At 35.7% G+C, this 24779-nt stretch overlaps 1 protein-coding gene across 1 annotated transcript; it reads left to right on the top strand.

Moving 5' to 3' along the window:
• Positions 1 to 442: 442 nt before the first annotated feature.
• Positions 443 to 23505, top strand: LOC100366864 (MAU2 chromatid cohesion factor homolog). The gene is made up of 16 exons (XM_085506952.1): positions 443 to 715; positions 820 to 837; positions 1498 to 1563; positions 2440 to 2535; positions 3719 to 3841; positions 4453 to 4608; positions 4768 to 4843; positions 5452 to 5525; positions 6718 to 6912; positions 7869 to 8012; positions 8982 to 9062; positions 9706 to 9830; positions 10128 to 10239; positions 10818 to 10908; positions 13424 to 13551; positions 17629 to 23505. The coding sequence occupies exons 1-16, from the start codon at positions 455 to 457 to the stop codon at positions 17689 to 17691; spliced, it is 1809 nt and encodes a 602-aa protein (XP_085363078.1). The 5' UTR covers positions 443 to 454; the 3' UTR covers positions 17692 to 23505.
• The last annotated feature ends 1274 nt before the right edge of the window (positions 23506 to 24779 follow it).

Here is a 24779-nt window from a genome sequence, read left to right as displayed (position 1 = left end):
GCGACGTATACAACGCATGTAAAATACATTGTTTATTTACATGAAATTCGAACACGCGCTGCGCGACGACCACCGCCCCTTTAATAATAGGGAGAAATGAAACAATTATGTGGTTTCATATAATAATGCAAATACAACTGCAATGCAAAAAAACAACGTATAGAATAATCACGGGCAACGACAGTATTCTTCTGTGAGATCATATTTCGAAGGTTCATGGGAAATATCGCAGGATACAAAAATAAAATTGATGGCCAATTACAAATTTGGAAATTGGAAATTGATGCTAGATTCTGGGAAAAGGAACCCCATAAAGCCTCTAATCTTTCTGGTGTACTAGGAAAACAGAATGCGTCTGTATAAAAACAAACGAATAATTCCGATTGTAAACATTGCCTCTTGGTGGCAGTATTAACAAAACGGGCACTCTCACGCGAGAATCACCGAGAGTTCAATGGGGCAAGAAAGCAATATGGCGGCTGTTGTACCTCAGATTCAACAGAATGATTCGTGGTATCTCTCTTTACTGGGACTGGCTGAGGCTTTCAGGACTGCGAGTCCGCCAAAAATCAAGTTGTGTATCCACTGTCTTGAGTCGATATTTCAGTTCAAGCCGCCGCCTCAGATCGAAATGAGAACGCACGTCCAACTGGGCACGTTATTGTTCACACATACTAAAAACACAGATCTGGCAAGGTCGCATCTCGAAAAAGCGGTGAGTAAACCGGGAATTCTTCATCTCATGAACATCGTTCTGACTTCCAAGTAGTCTTTAATAACTATCCAATCTTACGATGCAATCTTTTCTTTTTTCTACAGTGGCATCTTTCGCAGAGTGTATCCTTTTTATTGGACAAGCGGGTCATATCGGGAATGCAATGTTCATAGCGTAGTTGTAGCAATATCGCGTAGAATCACGGCAACTAAAAACGAAATTTGCATATAATTACCGTCGGCTAACGGCGCATAATTTCGTGATTATACCCGATTTTATTTTTCAAAGTTTATCACCTGTTTTAAATCCGTCCAGTGTCGTCGGTTCCACGTCCGCCCGGATAGTCGGTGGCTTGGCTAATTTTAATTTTATTCAAATTTGACATGTGTTTGAATTTGGCGTTCATTGTTGCGTCAATTTCAAGTAAATGACACCACACTTGTCAGTGTCGTGGATAATCAGTAACTTCGCAGCGCCAGACGCTACTGCATCGAACTGTTTGAGTAATATCAGTTTATAGTAACATTTCACTGTGTAAACAATAATAAAATGCATAATTAAGTCAAAGACAATACCAAATATTATCTACTATATATCATATTTATCGATCCGAACAGCGTTTATTTATTTACTTTTATCAAATAGCAATGTTTTGTCTATGAAAAACTAAATGAGTGACCAGAGGCATGGTAAGTATCTGTATGAACTTTACACCTTGACCTTGTTTGTTACAGAATTGTTTTTATAAGTAATACTAATAATGTCCCTTAATGAAAATTCAGCTAAATTCATTTGATGATGTCAAATTTGAAGCTGCCAGCATTTTAGCAGAGATATATCAACACATGGTGAGTGCCTTGTCAAATCTTTAGAGCCACTTTAAGGTGGTGATCAAAACGAATCACAAGGGAGGGAGAATTTTTTTTCACCATGTGATTCTTGCACATTAGCTATGACTTTTTCTAATATTGAGTAACGCATGTTAATTTCTACATGCACAGTGTGCACATAAAATTTTGAGTTTACTTGCACTAGCTAATAATCTATGTGCATAGTGCAGTGTGCACCAGAGTATTTCGATCCCTGTTGTAGCATTGAATTTGGACCTTTATGATTTGTCGCAATTAATTTCTTGAAATTTAGTCTTTTATGAACGAACTCAAATTATCATTTTGTGAAAATTGATAAAAAAAAATTATATTAAGAAAAAAGGACTACTAAATACTGTAAAATGATTATTATTGAGGGGAAGCACATTTTCTAAAATTTTGAAGGGAATAAAACTACATGTAGCATTTTTAATGTCATTAGAAACTCTTTGGTCATGGTGACCTTTGTGATGTCCTGGGGTTGGATTATTAAATATTAAACTGCTGTGACAGTAAAAAATTACAAGATTTACAATATTTACATAACAAGTTTTACAAGCCAAGCTAACACCACTTCCTATAAAACAAGTGGTGCAAACAGTGCGTTCTATCACTAGGACATAACCACGAACAAAAATGTGTTTAGTTTCTCACCATATTTTGCTGTCATAAAATATCGGATATGTACACATGTCCATTTTTTGTGCATGAATGCGTTAAGTAATTCTATGTGTGTTTTTAGGACGCAAGTACATATTTTTCTGCGTCCATATTCCAATTATTGGGGCATTTCAGATGAATATTTTTGTTATCTCTGTATACCTTGTAGTTGAAGAATTATTGTTTACGTTACAGAACCAACCACAGTTAGCGAAACCTGTGTTACGCAAAGCTATTGGAATATCACAACAGTCGGCATACTGGCATTGTAGGCTTATATTCCAGCTGGCAGTAAGTTGGTTATTATTGGCAAGGATATTTTGGGAATGGCATGGCGTTGGGGTGTGAGGTGTAGGAGGCATGCCGTTGGGGTGTGAGGTGTAGGAGGCATGGCGTTGGGGTGTGAGGTGTAGGAGGCATGGCATTGTGGCGTGAGGTGTAGGAGGCATGGCGTTGGGGTGTGAGGTGTAGGAGGCATGGCGTTGGGGTGTGAGGTGTAGGAGGCATGGGGTTGGGGTGTGAGGTGTAGGAGGCATGGCATTGGGGTGTGAGGTGTAGGAGGCATGGCATTGGGGTGTGAGGTGTAGGAGGCATGGCGTTGGGGTGTGAGGTGTAGGAGGCATGGCGTTGGGGTGTGAGGTGTAGGAGGCATGGCGCTGGGGTGTGAGGTGTAGGAGGCATGGCGTTGGGGTGTGAGGTGTAGGAGGCATGGGGTTGGGGTGTGAGGTATAGGAGGCATGGCGTTGGGGTGTGATTTGTAGGAGGCATGGCGTTGGGGTGTGAGGTGTAGGAGGCATGGCATTGGGGTGTGAGGTGTAGGAGGCATGGCGTTGGGGTGTGTGGTGTAGGAGGCATGGCGTTGGGGTGTGAGGTGTAGGAGGCATGGCATTGGGGTGTGAGGTGTAGGAGGCATGGCGTTGGGGTGTGAGGTGTAGGAGGCATGGCATTGGGGTGTGAGGTGTAGGAGGCATGGCGTTGGGGTGTGATTTGTAGGAGGCATGGCGTTGGGGTGTGAGGTGTAGGAGGCATGGCATTGGGTGTGAGGTGTAGGAGGCATGGCGTTGGGGTGTGAGGTGTAGGAGGCATGGCATTGGGGTGTGAGGTGTAGGAGGCATGGCATTGGGGTGTGAGGTGTAGGAGGCATGGCGTTGGGGTGTGAGGTGTAGGAGGCATGGCGTTGGGGTGTGAGGTGTAGGAAGCATGGCATTGGGTTGGTAGCGTTACATACATTGATTTACATACATTTTTGAGGCTTAACATGAAAATATAGGACCGGATTATACACAAGATTTCAATGAGACTTGAATGAAACCTAATTATGGCTAAACTGGGAAAACTAAGTCACTTGAGTTGGTGTTAATCATCTAGCATAAAGTTAAAAAAAAAATCTGACCTGCCTTACCTACATGTTTTTGTTTATTTATTTGTGGGCAAGTCTTCAGTTGTTTAACTTATGTCAATTTCTTTCTTCCAGCAAATCCATACATTTGAAAAGGATTATATATCGTCATGCGAGTTACTTGGTCTAGGCGCTGACTACGCTTGCATGGCAAACTCGGAATACACACGATGTCTCTTTCTACTCAGCAAGGGCATGGTAAGTGCTTTTCTGCCGTTGGTATATATATACAAATGTTTCACATAGTTGGGGTGCTGTGGATATCTCAGAACTACAGTATTTGAGCAACACCACGCAATAATTGCATTTGTAACATTTCGCCTTGGATTTGAATAAGTAGCAGAACTGATACAAGAAAATGTAGATTTACCATGCTCAGTCTATTCGCTCCCAAGCATGATGAGTGGCAATGAATGATTAACATGAATGCGATGAATAAGTTACACGAATAGTATAAATACACAAATCTGGATTACAGGCAAATGTCGCACTGTATACCATCCCAGTGTCATTCTGTTCCCATTCATCCTATTCAAATCTGTTTCATGGAGCCCCTAAACGGTTGTTTCAAATATCACACTTTCTTACATTGTGGGAATAGCATTTCATTATTTGTTTAAAAAAATCTTGTCTTTAAGTAATGACTCTTCATTTCCCTGGTAAATTCATGATATTTAAACCCAGTGATACGCTCTAAGTACTCTGTATCTGGTTAAATAGCCCAAACAGCTGTTTCAAGTGTCCCAGTAAAATAACTCCTACATATGTAATTGTTAAATAATCACATTATTCTTCAAATTTGTTTGCAGCTTTTATTATTAGAAAAGAAATTAACAGAAGTTCATCAAGTGTTGTCAACGTGTGGAGGATTAATTGAGTCTTGTCGGAACAATCCGACACACCAGGAATCACTCAAAGTATTTTTCCTAGTTCTACAAGTCTGCCATTTTCTCGTAGCTGGGCAGGTACGTCATTGAATTTTAAACTAGTAAAATAAAACACAACAGAAAGGACACCTTTCTCTTTTGTGTTAAATAATTGATTTGAACAGTGCTTCTTTAATTTCTTCTGTGTGCTGCCCTCTATGGTCAGATTCATAAACTGTATTTATTCTTTGTTTACAGGTGAAAAGTGTCAAACCATGTTTAAAACAATTGCAGCAATCGATACAGGCCATTACAGTCTTGCATTCAGACGACGGTGAGTCTTCGAAGAATTTTGAGAATCGTCCTGGTCTGTACATGCTGCTCATTCATTTCATTTTCCATGTTCAATTGATATTGTTCATTTCATTGTATGAAGTGAATTCTGATAAGGCATTCATTAACATATTTATTATTTACTGTAGAATACTTTATTTTCGCTACTTTCGCTGAAGGGATGATTCCGTGAAAATAAAAACCAGCGAACATACTTTTTTCCCCTATATTTCACATTAAACTTGTCAAAATTCAGTGAAAATAAATTCCATACAAAAGGCCCAAAAAGCCTTTTCAGCGAAAATGAATTCCAGCAAAAAATTCCACAGTATTTATTGGACCTTCTTGTACGAGGTTATGCTGGTAAGCCTCACCTCAGTGTCCCCCATTTTGTTCAAACATTTTGCCATTGGGAAATTGTGTCTATTTCATCCAAAATAGGATTTCATAGAAAAATACCTGAAAACGTTGCTTTACAATTATGGATCTGATGGTATATTAAAATCACATTTGCACTGAGGAAAGTTTATTATTATTATACAAAAGCCAATTATCATATATTTTGTAATATTATCATGCTAATCAGAATATCTTGATTTCAATTCATAGAGCCACCCTCCAGTAACCCAGCTGATCTGTTTCATTGGTTGCCAAAAGAACACATGTGCGTACTGGTATATTTGGTAAGTGTTTTCTTGTACATTTATTTATCCAAACCTTCAGCATACCAGCATGTTTGAACTGGTTTTTGATGTGATTGAGAAAATTTTCGCTATTACATTATGTGCTGTTTTCCTAATTTACAATTTTATTTTATTTTGTTTTGTTTGAATTTCCAAGATGTGTGACACAAATCACACTGGTCAACTTGGACCAGTTCTTGGATTCACAAAAATCCTACCTACCTACCTACTTACTTCTGATCAATTAGCTTACCTCTCTTCTGATCCTTAGCCCTTTTCAGCGCCCTCAGTGTTGGACTTCAATTGTTTTTACTCTGATCATTCAAATCTTTGTGTCCTTTGTGTTTGACCTAACTTTTTATAGTGTCCTCCTTGGTCATTCATATGTCATGTCTTTTCAACAGCGCCCTCTGTGTTCAGCTTAACTTCAAAATTACCTCTCTGTGGATTTACATGATCATGATTAGTTTGATGTCATTAGGCCAGACTTTTTTTATTCCTTGTTTCTCGAGTTTTTATAAGGCAATTTTTCTGAAGAGGGCGATTAGATTAGATTTGTGTGATTCTCAAAGAATTGTAAGTGAGATCATTGATCTGAGAGAAGAAATGAAATAAAATTTTATTCCATGTATAACCTTGTCTCATCTGCGCGAGACTTCGGTAGTTTGATCATGATACTCCCACGAAAATGCAACTTGGATTTGTTATGCGGTGGGCGGTAAAAAAATGAAGATAAAAATTATATTTTTTTAGCATTTTTTTGCGCTTACAAGTCGACGGGCACGAGAAATTACGCTGAAATAAAATTTTATTTTTATTTCATTTTCGGCACCTGTTCGGCGGGTTCGCGAAACAAGGGATAGTAAAAGTCTGGCCTTACTGAAACGAGGCTATGTGCATTCACCGTAAAGGGCAATAATATAACACAATAAACATTGCCCAGAGTTTGATTATTCTGACTGAACCTAATCTAACAAGCAAACGTGATTGGTTAATCACAAGCAAATGCACCCCTGGTTATTCAAATTTTGCCTTTTCAACAGCGCCCTCAACTTTGTCCTCTTTGTTCATTCAAATGTCACATCTTTTAAACAGCACCTTCTGTGTTCGGCAAGCAAATTTTGACAGTTCTGTTCAAATTTTTATATCCATAACATTCTGACTATATATATTGTTTTCGTTACGTTACTAGGTGACAGTAATGCATTCAATGCAGGCGGGGTATATGGACAAAGCCCAGAAGTACACAGACAAAGCCTTGCTCCAAATTGGCAAATTAAAAATATTAGATTCCCATCCAATACTGTCAGCATTTCAACTTATGTTACTTGAGCATATTATTATGTGTCGGCTGGTCTTGGGAAATAAATCATTGGCAATACAAGAGGTATGGGTTGTTTTCTCATGCATTGTGTCTGCTGTGGTAGTATGTGCCTGATCACTCGGAGAATCAGTCACTGCTCCATAGCTGTTGTTATATGTTCAAAGATAATTCTACTGTTTTCCCTGAACAGTATTTGGAATTTTTCTGTTATGAAAATGAAGAGTGACTCTTCAGTAACTAATATCAACGAAAACAGAACCAGTTCGAATTGCCGGTCTGCTTTTGTAAATGGCTGTGCATTACAGCATAAGATCCTGTTTATCACAAGAATTTTGTGCTCATTCTCCATCAAATACAGGTCATATTTTATGATCTAAAGTCTGTAAATGTATCACAGAGTGATCTTCTGTTTAGCAATAATAAGGAGTTATTACCAACCAATTTGAATAAATTACCCACTTTGAAATAAATATTTGTGAAAGTATCAAATTTGGGCAAAAATGTTGATTAAAATCGGTCTGAAACCTGCCATCCATTATCTGTAATCTGCTTCTGTGTGTGGACTGTACTACGACGTGTACATCGTGACAGGAACACACACACAATGTTTAATTGTAGAGTTATAAATATTTCATCGCAAGGGCATAGAAATTGAAAAAATGGCAAAATCTAAGCATGAATCTGTGTTTTAATGTGCCAGGTGAAACTCTAAAAATCCATAAAAAAGTCGCCAATTAAAAACAAAACCTAGCTAGCTGGGTCTAGCTATAACAAATACATTATATATCTGGGTATTATCATTTATTCAATAAATGATATTTATTCAATAAATGATGTCAGCTTGAAGCTAGAATGCAGATAATAGCTAATCTAAGTGATTCTGAAAAATCACTTAGTTTACTGGATAGCCATGAAATGTTAACGAAAATTCTGATAGACCCTGCCGGGAAACTGTCATTTGTCTTAGACACCCTTACAGTAGAATTTACGAACTGTTTTTTTCTGTTTATCTTTTTTAGATTTCCCAGGCATGCCTAGTTTGTCAGCAACAACCAAGACTATTTACATTGCACGGAGCGCAGCTACATACATTACTAGGACTCTACTCAATGTCAATGAATTGTATGGAAAGTGCAGAAGCACAGTTTACTACGGCACTTCGGGTAGGACACTGTCTCCTTATTCCCACCTACCGTGTTTCTTATCTGCTCAGGTTATGGGGTTAACCAAATGAGCGTCAAAGTCGACTTTGTCATTAATAGACAAAATTAAACACTTAATTTTTAAATCTTTTCAAAAATTCCTTTTTTGGTCCAAAATTAACAATAAACATTTGCAAATTGTTGCATCACAGTTTTGGTGAGAAAAATGATGGTATTCATATAAGAATGAAGTGTGGGAAGACTATTTTTATTGTGTTTACAATTTAACAATTTGAATGTTCCAAAACTCGCATATGAATCTACAATATTGATTAAAATGCTGTTTTCTGTAATTTCATAATTGAGTTTTATCATTTTTTTGATGGAGAATTCTATTGCAAAAAATACAGTGTAAGTTTAGTTCACATAATTGTAAAATTTTATCTTAAATGGTTTCACTCCCCTGACTCCCCTGGTGGTCCTAAGAAACTACAAAATGTGGCCATTTTCTCTAAATTAGTTACGGTACTGCATATCTTGTTATATTTGAAACCTGCAAAACGAAAGTTTTTCTAACAATTCAAACGAAAGTTTTGCTCTGTTAATTCAATTGCATAAGCAATATTGCTTTTATTAGAACTGCTTACAAACTGAACATTACATTTATTGTAATACTGCCCTGCAAAATACTTTATTTTCGCTTTGAATTAATTTTCGCTGAAAGGATGATTCAGTGAAAATAAAATCTAGCGAATATAACTTTTTTTCCTATATTTTACATTCAACTTATCAAAGATCAGTGAAAATAAATTCCATACAAAACACCCAAAAAGCCTTTTCAGCGAAAATTAAATCCAGCGAAAATAAATTATTTTACAGTATCATTCTAATTGTAGAGTATTTTATGTAAACACATGCACTACTAATAGAACAAATACAGTAATATCTAATCTTCCATTATTCATACTCTGTATATTATATTGATTTCAGTTAACCTCACAGACAGAATTATGGATTTTTATATCATTAAATCTTGCTATTGTGTATCTCAGGTGTGGCAAACAACATGAGGTAAGAGAGGGTATTTAATATCATCGTCTATTGACATTGTTGGCTTGTAGCGATTCTCTAAAATAGACCATTTCCCGTTCACTGTGAAATCCTGCTTTATGCATGAAATTGAACGTAAAAACAGGACAAACAACGGTCATAGCGCTGTAGCGTGTTGGATTCGACAAATGCGAACATACTTTGGGGGATATTTCCACCCTCAATAATGTTCTGTACATGGTTAATTTCGATGAAGTTAAGGGTATCTAAACAGAATATTCCCCTTTTAAAGATCGGCCTTTTGACTTTGAGCTAGAAGAAATTTTTGGCCTGCATCTTTCAAATCAATACACGAAATCTTGCAGTTGAACAAAAAATCTATTTTACATTAAAAACTAGTGGGTGAAAATTAGGTGGCTGGGCATTCCATTATAAATATGAACAGACATAATGACTATGTAAACTGTTGAATGTTTTCATTTCATCAGTTGATTTTGTGAGTTAAATTTTGTAGCATTGAATATTTCAATAGTGTCTTGAATACGTCACAGAACATCTTTCCAAATTTTCGTTCCCGCAAACATCAAACTGTAATTACGCATTATCAATGCAATATTACAGATTCTATTTTGTACATTAACGTTGATATTTCATTTAATTTCAGACGATAACGTTGCTGGAACGAATTAATCCAGAGAATCTTGCCACAAGTTCGCACAGTCTAAAGGCAGCCGCATTTTACGTCAAAGGACTACAGTCATTCTTTCAAACTAGATATAATGAAGCAAAGTAAGTCATAAATTATTGTTTGATTTTGTAGGACAGTTTAACTCTCTAAACTTCTGCTTATTTTTCACAAAATATACTAATTTTTTTCTGTATTGTGTATTAAAACAATAAATAGTCAATGGTCAGTGCAAAGTTGACAATTTTGGCGGGAAAAATGATTGCTGGTTAACTAATGTACAGTGTTAACATTTGTAGCTGCAGCCCCTGTCAGTGAAAACCGTACACTGAGCAAAACTGAGATTAGCCCTGATATATGTAGTTCATTCAACAATATTTTTTATTTTGTTTTACTTGCAGGAGGTACCTTAGAGAAGCATTAAAATTGTCAAACACGGAAGACCTTAATCGATTGACAGCGTGTTCTTTAGTTTTATTGGGACATATATTTTTATCATTGGGAAATTCAAGGGTAAGTGGCCCCTATTTATTGTCTCTGTCTGTCCATGCGTCTGTCTGTTTAACTCAAATTGTTTAACTTCTGACTGCATGCATACATGTTTCCAGGAAGGGTGACTCTTGAAAAATGGTTTCTTTTATTTCATAGTTGTGTTTTTGACTTTTTGTCTGAGCAATTGTCACTGTAATATTTTAAATCTTAATTTTTGCTACTGTTGAATACAGTGAAAGCATTTATTTGGCGGTATTGAATTACAATATTTTTGTCTTTGATCAATTCCAATGAAACATTGTAATTTTAAATGTTCCTGTGAATTTAATTTAGCAGATTTCACTCACCAGCGAAATTTGAATAAAATTGTATAGTCAATGCTTGATGGTTGACCTCTACCAATACGTGTGAAAATAATTTATTGGATAGTTTTTGTGTCGTATAACTGAGAATGAAAGGGAGGAAGGGATAAGATACACAGATACATTTGGTAATTTACTAGTCACATACTATAATATTTACCAGATCTTCTGTTGTAAGCAGACGTTTTAAGACCAGGTAGTGATGCATGAAATTTCCTCTGTTTTTGTCACTGACAGGAGAGTTTAAATATGGTTATGCCTGCCATGCAGCTTGCCAGCAAAATACCAGATGTCCATGTGCAACTCTGGGCATCAGCACTACTTAAAGGTAAGCAAAATACCAGATGTCCATGTGTAACTCTGGACATCAGCACTAATAAAGGTAAGCAAAATACCAGATGTCCATGTGCAGCTCTGGGCATCAGCACTACTTAAAGGTAAGCAAAATACCAGATGTCCATGTGTAACTCTGGGCATCAGCACTACTTAAAGGTAAGCAAAATACCAGATGTCCATGTGCAGCTCTGGGCATCAGCACTACTTAAAGGTAAGCAAAATACCAGATGTCCATGTGTAACTCTGGGCATCAGCACTACTTAAAGGTTAGCAAAATACCAGATGTCCATGTGTAACTCTGGGCATCAGCACTACTTAAAGGTAAGCAAAATACCAGATGTCCATGTGCAACTCTGGACATCAGCACTACTTAAAGGTAAGCAAAATACCAGATGTCCATGTGTAACTCTGGACATCAGCACTACTTAAAGGTAAGCAAAATACCAGATGTCCATGTGTAACTCTGGGCATCAGCACTACTTAAAGGTTAGCAAAATACCTGATGTCCATGTGCAACTCTGGACATCAGCACTACTTAAAGGTAAGCAAAATACCAGATGTCCATGTGTAACTCTGGACATCAGCACTACTTAAAGGTAAGCAAAATACCAGATGTCCATGTGTAACTCTGGGCATCAGCACTACTTAAAGGTTAGCAAAATACCTGATGTCCATGTGCAACTCTGGGCATCAGCACTACTTAAAGGTAAGCAAAATACCTGATGTCCATGTGTAACTCTGGACATCAGCACTACTTAAAGGTAAGCAAAATACCAGATGTCCATGTGCAACTCTGGGCATCAGCACTACTTAAAGGGTAAGCAAAATACCAGATGTCCATGTGCAACTCTGGGCATCAGCACTACTTAAAGGGTAAGCAAAATACCAGATGTCCATGTGTAACTCTGGGCATCAGCACTACTTAAAGGTAAGCAAAATACCTGATGTCCATGTGCAACTCTGGACATCAGCACTACTTAAAGGTAAGCAAAATACCAGATGTCCATGTGCAACTCTGGACATCAGCACTACTTAAAGGTAAGCAAAATACCAGATGTCCATGTGCAACTCTGGGCATCAGCACTACTTAAATGTAAGCAAAATACCAGATGTCCATGTGTAACTCTGGGCATCAGCACTACTTAAAGGTAAGCAAAATACCAGATGTCCATGTGCAACTCTGGACATCAGCACTACTTAAAGGGTAAGCAAAATACCAGATGTCCATGTGTAACTCTGGACATCAGCACTACTTAAAGGTTAGCAAAATACCAGATGTCCATGTGCAGCTCTGGGCATCAGCACTACTTAAAGGTAAGCAAAATACCAGATGTCCATGTGTAACTCTGGGCATCAGCACTACTTAAAGGGTAAGCAAAATACCTGATGTCCATGTGCAACTCTGGGCATCAGCACTACTTAAAGGTAAGCAAAATACCAGATGTCCATGTGCAACTCTGGACATCAGCACTACTTAAAGGTAAGCAAAATACCAGATGTCCATGTGTAACTCTGGGCATCAGCACTACTTAAAGGTAAGCAAAATACCAGATGTCCATGTGCAACTCTGGGCATCAGCACTACTTAAAGGTAAGCAAAATACCAGATGTCCATGTGTAACTCTGGACATCAGCACTAATAAAGGTAAGCAAAATACCAGATGTCCATGTGTAACTCTGGACATCAGCACTACTTAAAGGTAAGCAAAATACCAGATGTCCATGTGTAACTCTGGACATCAGCACTACTTAAAGGTAAGCAGGTAAAAAAGAGATAACTTGCAATGTCAGCAAGGTGGTAATTCAAACATGTTGAGTGGCAATTATTGCATTTTCTGCCATAACCACATAATATTTCATTGCATTTATATTTGGCACTAAAATGGGATATGTTCTTGTCTTATTAGTACCTGGAGTTTGAGAACGCCCATTCATGCTTCGCTCAAAACCTACCAAAAATGCTATATAGTATAAAACAAGCACATTTTTCTGCTTCTCTGCATCTTTTTGATGGTTACCCATTAGCTGTAATTTGTGAAGCTCCTTTTGAAAACTGCAAAATGAAATTTCCTACTGTAATCTGATTATATGCAACAAAAATATTTATTTAACTTTATTTTATTGGGAGACAAAAGACGAACAAGTCACGTTCCCTGGGATTAAACCTGATTTCACTTACATATTATATTTTTGTAACGTCGTAGATATAACTGGTTAATATGTCACTCAGTGTGTGCCAGCATCAATTCTGCAATCAGATTGTGGGGGGGTTAAGTGTAACACATGTTCTCAGTTGCCTTTCCGAAGGGAGTGTATAGGCATGTACTAAGGATACAAAGATGGCATCATTAATATGCAAGAATAAAATATTATTCTTGCCAGTAAAACTGGTTATTAAAATATCTGTATAAACTACTTAATGGCAATATTTGGTAGCAACATGCGAGAAACCTAGCAACTAGAACCTAAAACATTTAAACTAATGCAGAATTTATCTCTTCCAATCAGATTTATATCAGATTAGCGGTGATTCAATCAGAGAGGGGGAAGGATACCAGATGCATGCCACATTCTCACAACAACTACTCAAGGACCATTTCCAGTCATCACAACAGCCAGAACATAACCTTATACAGGTGAGTATTAAACAGCGCCCTCTACATGAATTTTGAGAAATCTGTTTTAAAGTCATTACTGCTAAAAACAGTTCATGAGTTGTCTCTTTTTATTATCATGCGCATATTCAAAGGTTTAGTTTAGCCTTTTCAATACCACACTTTCTCTGCCAAATTTGCATTTTTTTTTATATTATTCAATATTTCTGGAAATGAACCCTAATTTTGGAGCCAACAGATAAAATTGAGGTAAATTTTTGTTTTTTTGTTCCAATCTTCTGAATGAAAGTTCAGACTATAAACGGAACTGTTTTGTGAATTTGTGATGAAAAGAGGGAACTGGTGGTGAAGGATAAGCTATATGATAAGCCTTATCTGTGCTTGAGCTCAATCAATGTTAGTTGCATGATCAGTGTTCTCCCCAGGATTATTTTTAACAGTTCAGATAATTTACATAATAGAATTAGCATGATAAAGAGTATGCAAATTTAAGTTTTAATTACCATATCTATTGTTATGCTAACCATGCAGGGTCTAGGGCATGACAATTCACATATACATCACATTTATGTAATAAAGACAACTGTAATGAAGTTTCAGATTAATTTTTATTATTAAATCATGGTTATAATCATCGTCATCATAATCGATAGTCTGTTAATTTAATCGAGGACATAATGTGTCCAAAGTACTGCGTGCTTGTATACTGCTTCAATTATTAGTCCCCGTTCAGACGAAGTCCGAAAACGGGGACATATAATTTGGTCTCCGTCCGTCCGTCCGTGCGTCCGTCCGTCCGGAGTCCTATCTCAGAATCCCTTGGACCGATTCCGTTCATTCTTTGCATGTGCCTAGTACTTTATGTGGGACATATGCACATGCAGTGGTTTAGCGATTCGATTCAAAATGGCCGACTGGCAGCCATCTTGTTTTTTGAAAATGTTGTATTTTGGACATGCTTTGTCAGTTTTCATTCAAACTTGGTACATAGATTATACATGTTAGGATACATGTCCATGATGATTTATTTCACAATTGGATCAAAGATGGTCGACTGGCAGCCATCTTGTTTTTTGAAAATGTCGTATTTTGGACATGCTTTGTCAGTTTTCATTCAAATTTAGTACATAGATCATACATGTTAGGATACATGTCCCCGACCGTCCGTGAGTTCCTGAGTCTGTCCGTCCGTCCATCCGTCCGACCGTCCGTGTGTCCGTCTGTCCGTGCGTCAGTCTATCCAACGTCATATTTCAGAATTCTGTGGACCGATTCCGTTCATTCTTTGCATGTGCCTAGTACCTTATGTGGGACATATGCACATGCAGTGATTTAGCGATTCGATTCAAAATGGCCGACTGGCAGCCATCTTGTTTTTTGAAAATGTTGTATTTTGGACATGCTTTGTCAGTTGTCATTCAAGCTTGGTACATAGATTATACATGTAAGGAGGATACATGTCCATGACGTTTTATTTTGCAATTGGATCAAAGATGGTCGACTGGCAGGCATCTTGTTTTTGTTTTTTTATGCGGTATCTTGGATGTGCTCTGTCAGTTTTCATTCAAATTTGGCACATACATGTACTTTATACAGGTTAGGATGCATGTCCATGACATTTTGTTTCAAAATCTGGTCAAGGATGGCCGATTGACAGCCATCTGACTTTTTGGCCTTACTACTATATTTCCACAATTCATGTACCATTTTCATTCGTATTTGGCACATACATCATACATATCAGTGTGTTTCATAATCAGATCAAAGATGGCTGAATAACGGCTGTTTTTATTTTGGCCATATTACTATGACACGAAACACGCGTGTTGATGTAAATAAACAATTCTGTTGTATACACCACTTGGAACTCAAGTTTCAAGGACACGCTCGCGACAACTCCTCCGCTTTAATATGACGAGCACAAAGAGAACTTAACGGGGACTGTGTCATTTTCAATGACTTGTTCACTGTGATTTTATTGCGCTATTTTTGCTGACAAGTACAATCTGCTAAATTAAACTTATGTGAACATGTAAAATAACAATAAAACAGATTGTTTCCTTGACAAATTCATGAAATATGCAGTGAATATGCTCAAAACATAAAAATAATGAAATTAATTAAATTTCGTACAACTACAAAGTCTGCACAACATACCTAGATAAAGTAAAGAAAAATATTGCGGTTTAAAGTTCGTCCGGACTTCAAGCCCTTGATATTAAGTGGTCCAGCACTTTCACACTCCAACGATCAAAATTTGTTTAGTTGCTATCAAATTATCGTTCGTAAAAAAAATACCTCACTTGTGAGACGTGCTTTTGATACAAACAGAAGATTGTGATCGACTCAACACAAAACTGCCGCTATTTTGTCTTCCTTGTCCTCGTTCGATAAAAACAAAAAACATGCATATTTATTAATTATTTAATGAATGCATATTTTGTTTAAAAATATCAAACGAGAATAAAAATTGAGTAAAATAGAAACTTTTATTTGAGAAAAATGGAAACCACACAAAAACAAACGTGGAACATAACTGTCTGCGAGTTGTGTGCAAATAGATTGTTTACAAATTAGGACTTTCTGTAACATTGTGTAGCTCCAATGCGTAAAACAGAAAATTTATATCCTGAATATTAAAAACTGACAAACTTCCTTGCCGTTGTTGTCGGGTGTTTGCCTTATCTATAGATAAGTTTAGCCACTTTGAATCTAAATTGCTAGACGCGGGGGATTCAGCCTTCCGTTTCTCTGCTCGTGGCGTCGCAACAGTGATGAAGGTCAGTACTGGGTTGAACCATGAATGTACTAACACCTTTCGATTGTTGGGGATAAAGAATTGTTTTCTTGACACAGACTACCTAGTGGACTCTTTTTTTTGTTGGTGACAAGAGGTGTGAGACATGAACGGTGCCACACTTTAGGTGTCTCTTTAACATTGTCGACTTTCTGAGTGTGTACTGCAGTCGATCGCTAAGGTGTCGATCACCACTAAAAGTACCTTTGTTTTGAGGCGTGGGCGTTGACAATAGCGAAACAATGCGCCATGGTAAACAATAGAAAAAGGTTGAAAGTGAATTAAATCTGATGCACATTTTAAAAATAAATAAGACATTCAAATTTTATTGTTTTCGGTGTCAGATGTATAAAAATAATCATAGCTGGAACTGAAGCCCTTCAAGATAAATGTCTCGCGATATTATTAGGAGTTTTTGAATCAGAAATAGGGGTTTAGCGCACTTCCAGAAATGCGTGTAGCTGCAAGTACCAGTAAGTATTCTGGTCTTAATTGTACCAAATGCTTAAAAACTTACTGGCTGCTACAATAGGTGATTATCCGTTCACTGCAAGACATCGCATAATGCACAGACCAAAAGTCTGCTGTAAATGTCTAATTATTTTGATTTTGAACTTTTGTTTTTTAAGAATTTCATGTAAAAAATTTTATCTTTCAGAAGGGAAATATGGAGCAGAGATCCTTCTACGTCATCAAAGTTGACCCTTATCAAATGTGTATAGCACATTATTACCGTGGAAATACTCCCAAAATATTGCCAAATCCCATGCAATGTTTTAAAAAAGATACGAGTCTATGGCCTTAGTTTGTTCTGTAAGATTTGCTTTAATGTATAACACAGGATCTCGCAGTGAACAGAATTTTTAGGGTGTTTTCCGAAACTATTTCGTCAATGTACCACAATTGTATGTTTTCCCCACTAACATTTTGTAAATTTCATTTTGTGTCTAAATGAGGGAAAACTTGTATGCCCAATATCTTTTCAGTCCCAGTTTGGACGCAGTCTGAAAATGGAGACTTATGTTTTGACCTTTGTGCGTCCATGCGTCAGTGTGTTCGTGCATGCGTGTGTCCGGACCTGTATCTTAGAAATGTCTGGACTAATCACAATCCAACTTCACACATACATCATACATGATATTATACATATGCACATTAATTTGTTTTAACGATCTGATTCAAGATGGCCGAATGGTGGCCATTTTTGTGCTAAAAAATCATCAAAATCAAGCATTTATGGATGGATTTTGTTTAAACTTGTTAAATTTAGGCTCATCTAACAAACTTGAATTTATTTGCAGTGGACGGAAGGTCCTTGTCCTGTTCAGCAACCTCCTGATGGTGCAAGTACAAGTTTATTATAGATGCAATCTTCTTCCTTTGCCGTGCTGTACATATTAACGCCTCCAAGTTCAGCGCCTACTTAAAGCCACCAACTACAAGTCTAGTCTCGTCACTGTGACATCTTCAGGAAAGAAAAGGCAACTGTGTTGACTATTTTCTTCATATAATAAACTTTTTTTAAAACTATTTTGAGGGTTGAGACGGGCAGGGTTTATTTTTTAATTGAAGATATTTATGGGGTACGCATTATTGTGATGTAAAATCAAGTTAGTAGAACTAAATTTCCCATTTTTCACTTACGTCTCGCAGTTTTCAATTATGTCAGTGATTTATGAGCAGCATCAAAGTACATGCCATTGTTGAACGGTTTTGTATAGTGCCCTCTAGTGGCCAAATGTAACACTTTCTACCCTTTTTACATGTGTGGCAATTTGTTGTCGCATGACATATTTGTATTTATTGTACATAGTTTTATGGTCCTTGTTGTCTGTGACAATTGTGTAGAAAAGAGTGTTTAGTTCAAAATCACAAGGACAAAGTATATTTTTATGACATCAACTAGTTGTGAAAAAAAAAAGATTATGGTATTTTACATGTTTCATCTTTTCCTTACTCTTTCGTAGCTGGCCCTGCTGTAAATATGGTATATATTTGGGTCGGGAACGTCAATTTATTTCGATTGTTGCTAGTATTTCAGTCAAATTTTGTCTTATTCAAAGATCTATTGCAATTTGCTAGAGATTTTTTTTTCTCAAAAATAATTTAATATCACTTTTTTTTTTAAAGATATTGTTATCTGTTTAATTCTCGCTGATACCAAAATTTTCACTTCCACAAAATTTCAAGTCCTCTCCTGATTGGTGCATCATCGTCGTCATCGAGCTGAGTCGCGTTCGATATAGAACCCCTAGCTACATACACAACACGTGTAATAATGCCTACATGTGCTGTGCGACCACCACCGCTCGTTAAATCGCCAGTTTTATTTTTTACACATGTTGTATATGTCACATGGAACGTATATCGAACATGACTCAATGATACTTTAAAACTGTGTACAGTGGTTCAGCTCTTTAGCTCTAATATTTTTGAGGTCAACATTACTTTTATTATAATTTCAGCAGAGTGTTTTCGTCACTGATCCTCTTTGATCTCATCTGCCATGTGATAATAATTAATGCAACGGTTTATTAGATAAGGATATGTGAATTAGATGTTCATTTACAATGACATGCGATGCGATGAAAAACTTATTTTATGCACGCTTTACATGAATTATTCTGACTAATGGCATCGCGCGTTACGAAAACAAAAATGTGCAAGGTTATTCAATTGAAAAATCAACAACAATAATGAATATATTCTGCTCCACAAGTATGCAAAAATGCAAGAAAAACATCATGAGACAAACACGTAACTATTTATTTCACAAATGCATTTGCATAATTGTAATTCTAGAAATGTTCATTTGATTTGGTGAACATCTCGCAATTTGCGCGACTTCAAACGAGATCGCATATCACCCACGCTGGCATATCTTTATCTTATACAATGTTGATGAAACTAATACAGCAGCAATTTCCTGCCTTTAAAAACTTTGACGTAATGCATGTAAATTGTACAGCCTTATCACATTACTCTACGATACCCAGATAAAAATGATTGTTATGCTAATTCTATGAAAGAAACAAGTTGATGACTGGTATCTACAATGTTAACATCAATCATGGACAGAGAAAAGACCCAAGTACGTTTGTGTTAAAGAATCTGGTTACGAAAAAAATCACTATATGCCATCATTTATGCTGTGTGCGGACGAATTGAACCAAAAAAAGTTTTGAAACTGTATGTCACATATCTGTTTCATATACATGTAGCTGTTTTCATCAGAAAACAGTGAAATATAGGTTTTATTAATCCAAATAACTAGATGAACCCATATTTCACTGTTTACTGATAAAAAACAGCTGCAAATGTCAGATCATGTTTTGTAAAATTATTTAATGATATTGCAAGTGAAAAAAAAGACTAAATGAAAAATTCACTAAACAAATTACGTTTCAAATTTAGGCTTTAAAATTTGATTTTTGATGTTTCATTTTTACGTTGCTGGGGAAATGTGATGTAGTGTGGTGACAATCAATGTCAATAGTACGTGATTTTTCATTCACTGAAAACTCTCTTTTTGTGTGAAAGGAGCTGACCTTCTGCAAAAATCAAATGATTTGATTTTGAACTTGAATTTTTTTTATAGCTCAATGTCGAAATGATGATCGTTCAGAGTAACAGCCTTACTTCATCAAAATTCACCATCATCAAATAAGTACTGTAAAATACTTTATTTTTACTGGAATTTATCTTCGCTGAAAAGATTTTTTAGGTGTGTTATATGGAATTTATTTTCACTGATTTTTGGCAAGTTGAATGTAAAAGATAGGAAAAAAGGTATATTCACTGGATTTTATTTTCACTGAATCAGTCCTTCAGCGAAAATTAATTCCAAGCGAAAATAAAGTATTCCACAGTATAGCACATTTTTAAGTATGGAAATATCCCCCAAAATACTTTCTAGATTGTTGAATGCATGTGACGTTTTAATGTCCTTGATTTCACTCATTGTATGAAATTTCACCAAAAACGAAAAATGTTTTTATTATCACACATGGAGCCCTTTGATCTGACAATAAAATATGGCCTGACATTTGAAAAACCTGTCCAATATGGAAAATATTTTTACAGATTTTAAAAACCTTAATCCAGCATGGTTAAGTGTTTTTAACAAATGTTTGATTCACTGATCGATATTCTTCGTACTTGGCATGTTCTAGCAGGCGCTCCACTGAGAACGTGTATTCAATCATTGGTGGGGGGGGGGGGTGTTTAAAATTTAAAGGGGCACCTTCCAGCTAAGCCTAATCTCACAACAAATTTACTTTCTGGATTAACAATGGATAACAAAAGATAGATTAACATTGTAAACAACATAAACAATAGTGTCCCATGATTCTTTGGTGCAATCCAAGGGATTAAGCAGTTCCCCTATACTGCATTACATTTAGAATGTTACATAATAACTTTATGTCAACGATATGTTCTATTAACCACACAGGAATATACAAACCTTGTATCAATGTGTGAAGTTTGATACAAATTTAACACTTTTCAAAATCGTAACTAAAAGTTATGAGTTGTCATGATCAACAACTTTGCATTGCTAGTTTTAAATTGAGCGTATGTAATTTACTCAGTGATCTTGGTATTTTGACTAGTTGCTTCACAACTCGTAAATTTGTTGCAATATCACAAGGATTATTATGTAATCACTCTTCACTGTAATTCAAAGAACAATTGTTAATTGCATGAATTTTGCACAACTTAAAAATACATTTCTGTTTATGAAAAAAAAATCATTGAAAATCATCAATTGAGGGACGGTGTCTGAAGTAATTGTTGGAAAAAAATTCATTTGCCTTGTTAAGTTGTCAATATTTTGTAAAATATTGATTCATGTTCATTATTTGTATGCGACTAAATGAACAAAACATAAATTATAAAATTATACATTTTTTTAAGTTTAATTAAAAAAAAAAGTATACTTCATATTTTTATAGATATATATATATTGACAGTGATTACTTACGATGAACCAGAATGACAGTTATGGGAAAAAAAAAATATTCCAATAGTTACGTTACATTGCATCTCTGTTTTGAGTGTGGCCTTAAACACTTGAATAAATGTAGTCTTTTCACGTGTGACAAATTCAAACTTCAACATCCCACTAACCCTTCGCAAGTTCCTAATGGGAATTAACTTTTGTAACCAGTAGCTAAAGATAAACCATTTGAAAATACTTCATCGTCCACAAAAATCTAAATTAAACATCAGGAAAACAGGTGTAGATATAACCAGTAGATGTTGCATGATGAGAAGTGTTTTTCAATTTGTCACTTGAGCAGTAAAAAGTAGACCCTCTTCTCTGTATTATTTTAGATAAACGATAGAATTCACCTTGGCTTATGTGCTGTGCTATTTGTCCTGGCTGAACATTGAATTAAAAAAAACAAAAAAAACGCTTTTCCTGTTACCTGATCAATGTGTCGATTTTTACATTTCAACCCCTGTCTCTTTTTGTGGCCACTGACTGGTTCTCACTTTCTGTTTCCACAAACGCTTCACACAAAATTGGCTGGCTCACAATCACAAAAAAAAAGGGGTCAAGGTCAACCTTCGTCACATTTTGCAAAATAAACTTGTGTAAATTCATTCATATCAAGATCTTTAGACAACAGGAAATTATATCCTTTTGGTCTAAAATTATAAAAAAAAATATGAGTAAATTTACATTGGCAGAAAAAAATTGATCAATTAGTTCACTAAATTAAAACATTTTCACTGACTGATACCGATTCAAATATTTTCAGCATAAAAAGAAAACAAACTCCATTATTTTGGTTTATATATTAATGTATCTAACGTTTTATCCTTGTAGATGACCCAACCAACCATGTACACTGGCCCAAACTTGACAATACATATTCAAATTAACTTGTATTTCTTATTAAATTTATTGTATCAATGATTATTAGTTAATTGCAATGTTTCTGCTGTTTTTCCTGAATTTAAGTTTGTTTTTGTTTGGTTACCAATATGTATAATTGTTGTAAATAATTTTGTTAGTACGTTGTTAACGGGTCTCTAAGCGATAAATCAACAATGGGGGTCATCAACTGTACAGTGGATTGTTGTCGTATTTCACCCAAACATCCAATCTTTGTTCTTTCCAACAGTCAAGAAAAATGACCTGAAATAATTAAAGCTATTTGAAATGAAATATTAAGATTTTGAAGTTAAAAATTTTAAATTAGACATTGCTGCACCAAGGAAAAAAGTACCAGGATGTGTGACCTTTTAGGGGTCATGCATATTTTCATTCTTCACTGTTTCCAGGTGATATGTAAACAATTTTTTTTTTAACAACTTCATTTCTGCTAACTTGAGTGTGTTCAAACTGTTTTATTCTCGCCCAAGAATGTGACAAGAATGTTGCGTTACTTCAAGTTCATATTTACGGTATTGTGCATGTCTAATGTATCAAAAACGAACGTTGGAGTAGCTTAATTAGGGAACAGCTGTATGACTTGAAGGCTGTGTACATCTCTCTTCTTAGAATAACCTTACTGAGTTGGGGTCTGCTATTTTTTAATAATAACAAAACACGAGAAGTCACTGTTTCATACCCCAAATTGCTATACTGTTGACACAAAAAACCTATTTCATTGATTTTTTATAAATATTTATAAATTTCAATGCCAGTTGAAGCCAATCAACGAGTGCAGTTAACAATGAAGTCATTTGAACATGTTTCAATTGGCCAATAGACATCTTTCATTTCTGTTTAAATTGTGACATTTATAAATGTTTATAAATGTTGTGTCAACAGTAGGAGTTAATTCTCATTGCATAAATTCTTTACAAATTTGTTTGAAATTATTTTTGCTCAAAGTGATAGAAAAGCAACAATCAAATCAGACAAAAAAATGTTTTTAGAAAGCTATTTTTGCATGCATTTGGTGCATTTTACTATTGTCCCGAACGTATAAGGCTGTGAAACCTGAACCCTGTTTTTTTTTTGCATTGTTGATTCCTAAAGACACTGTAATATTTGTTAAAATAATCCTAATTATCATTTTTTGTATATCTTTCCATTTATCAAAGAAACTTTTGTAAGTTTTTCTTCATATATTTATTGCTGCCAGCTGTCTTTTTCTTTTTTTGATTTTAGTTAATACATTCAGTAATTGTAATAAAATTGACAATTTTTTCATGAAAAAGTTTGCCTTCCATGGATTGATAACTTCTGTTGTAAATGTGTGCAAAACTTTTTTCAAACCAATTATATAAAACAACAATGTTAACTAGTATCTGAGAATGATGCAAGAATATCATCTTTCGATACTGAGACAGCAGCCGAAATTATTTGCTTAATATTATTTATAAGGAAGGAAGTAAAAATGGCATGTTTCATGTTTATTTCATGTGATTCCGATCCATCTGTGTAATATCGTACTTCTGATACATGATTTCAGTACAACGGGTAACCATGACGAATTCTGGATACTTGAAGAATTGCTTATAGTTCCATGTAAGAAATTCTGAAGACATGAAAATAATTAAATTTCCAATGTGATTCAATAAATTTTTGCTGAAATATTTAGCTGTTTTTTAGAATATTAAATTCGGCAACAATTTGAAAGGATGAAATGTACAGTAATTTGAAATCTACAAATGTAACTGGTATGTGTAATACAAATAAACAAAGCAGTGTTGAAACATGTCACATGACCTCAGTAATATATAAACCTGTTGTAAACAGGCGTTGATGTCATGTGGGCGGAGCCAGCGATGGTCATGTGACCATTGACACATCTGCATAAAGATGCTGCAGAGGCTCATGGGTAATAACCATTGATTGCTGAGGTGAAGCAGGTCATGTGATGAAGGCATGTTACACTTGACGTCATTTGCATATGAATATCAGTTGCAAATGTGCTGTGCCATGCCATCTAAACACAAACAAAGGAGAAATGAGTCGTAGAGACACAAGCATTTTCCTTTGTGTTGCAACTACATTCAATCTTTTTTTCTCGTATGTGATAAGGCAATGGTAATGATGCATGGCAATCACTGTAACATCTTTCCTTCTTACACCGTGAAGAGAAAAATCTACAAAATCTGACGCCTGAATATAAACCAGACTTCATTTATTTTTTTCCCCTGACAACCAGAATTTAAGTGAGACATACTATAATTTTGCAATACTTTATGTCAGTGTATTATAGTCATTTGTCTAATAAAATACACTACTTTAATTATATCAATGTCCTTAGTGAATAAAAGGATGTAAATGCTCTAGCACCCATCCACATTCTCCACCCCAAAACTGGCCTGGCCATGGTAATTTTATTCTCTTTTTTTTTCTTTTAAATCTTGGTCCAATGCAAAATTGTGTATCAACACAGATTCTACAAATTTGTCTTGAAAGGAATTATCATATAAAACAATGAAAATGTCATGACTGGACCAGTCTACATCACCCCCACATCCC

This window comes from Saccoglossus kowalevskii, chromosome 13 (genome assembly GCF_978046115.1).
Source record: "Saccoglossus kowalevskii chromosome 13, keSacKowa6.1, whole genome shotgun sequence".
Lineage (NCBI taxonomy): Eukaryota > Metazoa > Hemichordata > Enteropneusta > Harrimaniidae > Saccoglossus > Saccoglossus kowalevskii.
Note: the sequence above shows the minus strand (reverse complement) of the source record. Positions and strands in the feature narration are given on the sequence as shown.